We start from the raw sequence: 4,832 nt of genomic DNA, 5'->3' as shown, positions 1-4,832 counted from the left end.
ATGATTTACGGAGATCGCGGAGTTTCGCGGATCGGCGGGCGTGCGGGCTCGCAGAGGTATTTCGGCGCGGTAGCGCAGATTTGGATACCGGCGGTAGTGAGCGCATAGGGCGCTGGATCGCTATTGGACGTGATATCGAGCGGCTAAGACCCTTAGCGGAGATAGAGAAGTACTCTCTATTTCCTGGCGCATTGATTCGTGTAGGCGGGAGGCGGCACCGGGTGGCCAAGACCCTTGGCGAGTAAGAGAAGAACTCTCTTACCCTGGTTCACTCCGGTGTCACAGGTGTTCGAAATATGTATAATGGAAAGTCGAGTCAACCGCCTAGATTCTTCACTCGGCAGAGACAGAGAATACTCTCTACCTCCTGGTTGTTTCGACTGGAGGATTTCGGGATTCGTGAGCAGCGGAGAATCGGTCGGATCGGTTTGCTGGCTCACGGCGGAATCTGAAAACCTAGCAATATTGCTCGGTTTATATACGTCCGCGGCGGCGTGTCGGCGTAGCGGGGGTATACGCGACGGCAATCGCGCGCGCCGGGATGGAGCGGTGGAGCGTTCGGGAAGTACGGCGCTCCGACGCCGCGATTGCGTTCGGTGGCTCTCGGCCGTTTTCGGCACCGCTCGGCGCTCCGAGTCGGTTGCCGCGCTAAGTCCGTTTGCGGACTGATACGCGAAATGGATAGTTTAAAAAAGGGCACACCGTGCCTTGTTTTGCCCGGCGGGTGTTCGGCCGGGCGGCATCCGGCTGATGCTCGCCGGGAATGATGCGTTTCGGGGCGCATCGTTACATCACCCCCCTCCTTTTAGAGCGCGAATTCGGCGCTTCAGGTCCGGGTCCTCGGTTTTGCCGGTAATTTCCGAATCTTCCGGACGGTCCCCTCGTGGTTGAAGCGGACATGCCATCGGTAGCCCCTCTCCGTGGTTTTCCACTCCCGTGTGTTGTGGACGGCTCCATGGGGTACCAAGATGACGTGGCCCGGCTCCACAAGCACAGGGATCTTCGGGGTTTCCCGCGGGCCTACGGGCCGGAGTGCCTGCGTCTCGGCGGCTGGTGGTGCGGCAGGCGGTGCGGCTGGTAGCGCGGCCGGTGGTTCCGCCGGTGGTATGGCCGGTGGTGCGATCGGCGGTGGCGTCGGCTTGGCGGCGATTGTCTTGCGCGCCAAGTATGTTGCTGCCGTGATGCGGCGGGCCGGCCTCGGTGGTGGCGGGGTCGTCAGCCACTCCATTTTTCGTCGGTGCTGGTGGTCCGACCTCTGGACCATGCATCCGACCGTTGGCACGTTTTTACGTGGCGGCGGAGCTGCTGCGGGTCTTGGGGCCTCGGCGGCGGCGGCAGCGGAGGCGGCGGATCCCGTGTTGAACAGCTTCGTCCAGGTCGTGCCGAAATCCGGGCAGGCCGGGTCGTAAGCGACGGGCTCGGCGAGGAGTTCCTCGATCTCCTCGAGGATGCTTTTCTCGGTCGTGGCTGTCTCCATCTCGGGAAATTTGACTCGAGTGTGTCTTTTGACTTCGGGGCTCGTTTATATAGCCGACTTTTTGTTTATTTAGCGGGTGTCCGGGAGGGGATATAGGGCAATGTTTAATATTCGCTGTTGTCCTCGGTGTCGTTGTCGGGGTCGCTGGTGTTTTCGGCGTCGGTTTCGTTGTCGCTTTCGCTGTTTGTTTCGGCGTTTTCTTCCCCGGTCTCGTCGCCTGGAGGGGGGGTTTCCGGCGCGGCTTTCAAGTCTTGTACGTGGATATGTCGGATCCACTTGCCGCTCTTATCGCGCAGGTCCACAATTACGGGGGATACTATACGTCGCACCTCGAGGGGGCCTCTGAATTTCGGCGCGAGTTTTGCGTTGAATGCTGCGGCTTTATTGGAGAGTGGGTACTCACGCTTCCATACCCAGTCTCCAATTTTTGGGGTCCACGCTCGTCGTCGGAGATTATAATATTTTTGTTGTCGCTGGAACGCGTGTGCGAGATGTATTCTCGCGAGTTCGAAGGCCTCCTCGAGATGTCGGCGCTTTTCGTCGGGCGGCGGTGCGGCGGTTTTCGGTGCGGCGTCGCGTCTTGATTGAGAGGGGATACCGGCTCGCGACCGTAGACAAGATATGCAGGGGTGTATCCGGTTGCCTCGTGTCGCGCCGTATTGTACGCAAATTGCAACTCCGGTATTCGCTCGTCCCAATTTCGATGATTTTGGTCCACATATTGGGATACCATTGTCTTTACTACGCGGTTCGTTCGTTCTACCGGGTTGCAATGTGGCGCGTGCACGGGCGTATATGCATGCCGCACGTGATGTGCGGCTAGCATTTTTTCAAGTTTCGCGGACCGGAGCTGCGTCCCATTATCTGACAGGATTACCTCGGGGCATCCGTGTCGGTACAGTATTGCTTTGGCAATGTTCGTCGTGACGGCGGGCGCGGTGGCGCGGCGTAAAAGACGCATCTCCAGCCATTTTGAAAAACGGTCCTGCATGGTCAGGAGCCATGTATGCCCTCCCTTTGAGCGCGGCAGCGGCCCTATTAAGTCTAACGTGACTTGTTGCCAGGGGCGGACGACGGAAGTGGCGTGTAGCGTGCCGGCTGGTCGTGTTTGCGCAACTTTATGCTTTAAGCATTTTGAGCAGTTTCGGACGTACTGCGCTATTTTCCGAAACATGCCGGGCCAATAATAGTATTGCGCGATCCGGGCGATTGTTTTCGCGATCCCGAGATGTCCAGCCGTGGGGGCGTCGTGATTCTGGTATAGGATTTCGGGGCGGTGGTCTTTGGCTACGCACTCCTTCCATTGCTCGTCGGCGGGTGTTTCTTTAAAATCGAGACTGTGGAGGACGTGACGGAGTAGTTTTCCCTCCTTTATTTCGTAGTCCGGATATTCGCGCGGGGCGTGTTGTACGGCGCGCAACGTGCGGCGATACCAGGGGCAGCGGGGCGGGGGGGTAACGGCGGCTGTCGTGGGCTGGCGAGATAGCGCGTCTGCCACCCGGTTAAGGGACTACTTCCTGTAGCGGATCTCTAGGTCGTATTGCTGGAGCTCGAATGCCCACCGGCCCAGCCTCCCGGTGGGTGCGTCGAGTTTCTGCAACCACCGGAGCGACTGGTGGTCCGTGAGGACGGTGAATGGGTACCCCTCGAGATAGTCCCGCATGCGGCGGATTCCCCATATTACGGCTAGGCATTCGAGCTCGGTCGCGCTGTAGTTTCGTTCGGCCTGATTGAGAGTTTGGCTTGCGTATGCGATGACTCGTTCGCCCTCCGGGAAATTCTGCGTTAGTACGGCCCCTACTCCGGTTGTGCTGGCGTCGGTTTGCAGGACAAAACGACGCGTGAAATCCGGACAAGCGAGAACCGGCGCGGTGGTCAGGGTCGTCTTTAATTGTTCGAATGCGTTTTCTTCCTCGGGCCCCCATGCCCACCGGGCGTGTTTGCGGGTTAACGCGGTGAGGGGCGCGGCGACGGTCGCGAAGTCTTGTATAAATCGCCGGTACCAGGAGGCGACGCCTAGGAATTGTCGGATTTGCTTTACGGTTTGTGGCCGCGGCCACTGGGCGACGGCTTTGACTTTCTCGGGGTCGGTCCGTATCCCTTCTCGGTCGACGATATGCCCTAGGTATTGTAGTCGGTCTACGCAGAATCGGCATTTGGCCGGATTAAGCTTTAAGTTCGCGTCGCGAAGCCGTCGGAAAACTTTCCGTAAGATTCGGAGATGTTCTTCGAATGTCGCGCTAATTATTATGATGTCGTCGAGGTATACGAACACGTGGGGTTCTAATTCGGGTCCGAGTACGGAGTCTAGAAGTCGTTGGAACGTGGCGGGGGCAGAGTGCAGGCCGAACGGCATTACTTTGAAATGGAAGAGCCCCTTCCCGGGTACCGTAAATGCGGTGATGGGTCGACTGGACGGCGTGAGCGGTATCTGCCAGTAACCGCTCTTCAGATCGAGCGTGGTAAGGTATTTCGCGCCGCGTAATTTATCGAGGGTGGCGGTAATCTGGGGCAGTGGGTAGGCGTCGGGCTCGGTCGCGTCGTTGACCCTCCGGAAATCTATACAAAATCGGTAGCTGCCGTCCTTTTTTCGAACCACGACTACGGGAGAGCTCCAGGCGCTGTGGGAGCGTTCGATTACCCCGTCTCGCTCCATTTTCTCGACTTCGCTGTCGATAACGGCCTGCATGGCCGGGTTACGGGGCCGGTATCTTTGTTTGATCGGACTGGCGGTCGGTTTCAGGCGGATCTCGTGCGCCGTGCGGTCGGTGGGCCCGCGGAGGGTTTCGAAAAGCGGTAATTCTTGCTCGAGGAATTTTCGTAACCGTATTTCCTCGGTCTGTGTGCGTGGTGCAATCCCTTCGGTCGCGGCCGTCCCGGGGGTGGTTGGCGGCGTTATCGGTTTGGCTGGCGCGGGCACTGCGAGACCGACTTTTGCCCAAAAATCTACTCCGAGGAGTACTGCGCTCGCTAGGTTCGGCATGATTGAAAAGTCATGCCAGATCGTGCGTCTCGTGGTTTGGACGGGTAGCCGGACGCGGCCGGGGAGAACGATGCGGTGGCCGTTGGCCAATTGCACCTCCTCTTCGTCGGGGATGATCGCGAAGCCCAGGTTTTGCGCGAGTCGTGCGGTGTCCTCGTTTATGAATGAGATTTCGGATTCTGTATCGAGTAGCGCCATAAGTGGTTTCCCGTTTACCTGGATGTCGAGGTGCGGCCGCGGAAAAAATTTTACGTCGAGGACCGGGGGGCGGCCGGGGTTTCCGCGGTCCCGGCGTCGTTTCCCGGCGGGGGATGGCAGTCCTTTGTGAGAACTCCGTCCTTGCCGCACTGAGAGCAGAATTTCCGCGCGGGT

The 4,832-nt window shown here is 58.8% G+C and overlaps 1 protein-coding gene across 1 annotated transcript; it reads right to left on the bottom strand.

Annotated features, from left to right (window-relative positions):
* Positions 1–826: 826 nt before the first annotated feature.
* On the bottom strand, positions 827–1,477 carry LOC112468831 (wiskott-Aldrich syndrome protein homolog 1-like). Its single transcript, XM_025038193.1, has one exon. It carries the CDS (start codon positions 1,475–1,477, stop codon positions 827–829), a length of 651 nt encoding a protein of 216 aa, XP_024893961.1.
* Between the last annotated feature and the right edge of the window lie 3,355 nt (positions 1,478–4,832).

Source organism: Temnothorax curvispinosus, unplaced genomic scaffold (genome assembly GCF_003070985.1).
Source record: "Temnothorax curvispinosus isolate PA1 unplaced genomic scaffold, ASM307098v1 QBEX01002140.1, whole genome shotgun sequence".
In the NCBI taxonomy this organism is placed as follows: Eukaryota; Metazoa; Arthropoda; class Insecta; order Hymenoptera; family Formicidae; genus Temnothorax; species Temnothorax curvispinosus.
Note: the sequence above shows the minus strand (reverse complement) of the source record. Positions and strands in the feature narration are given on the sequence as shown.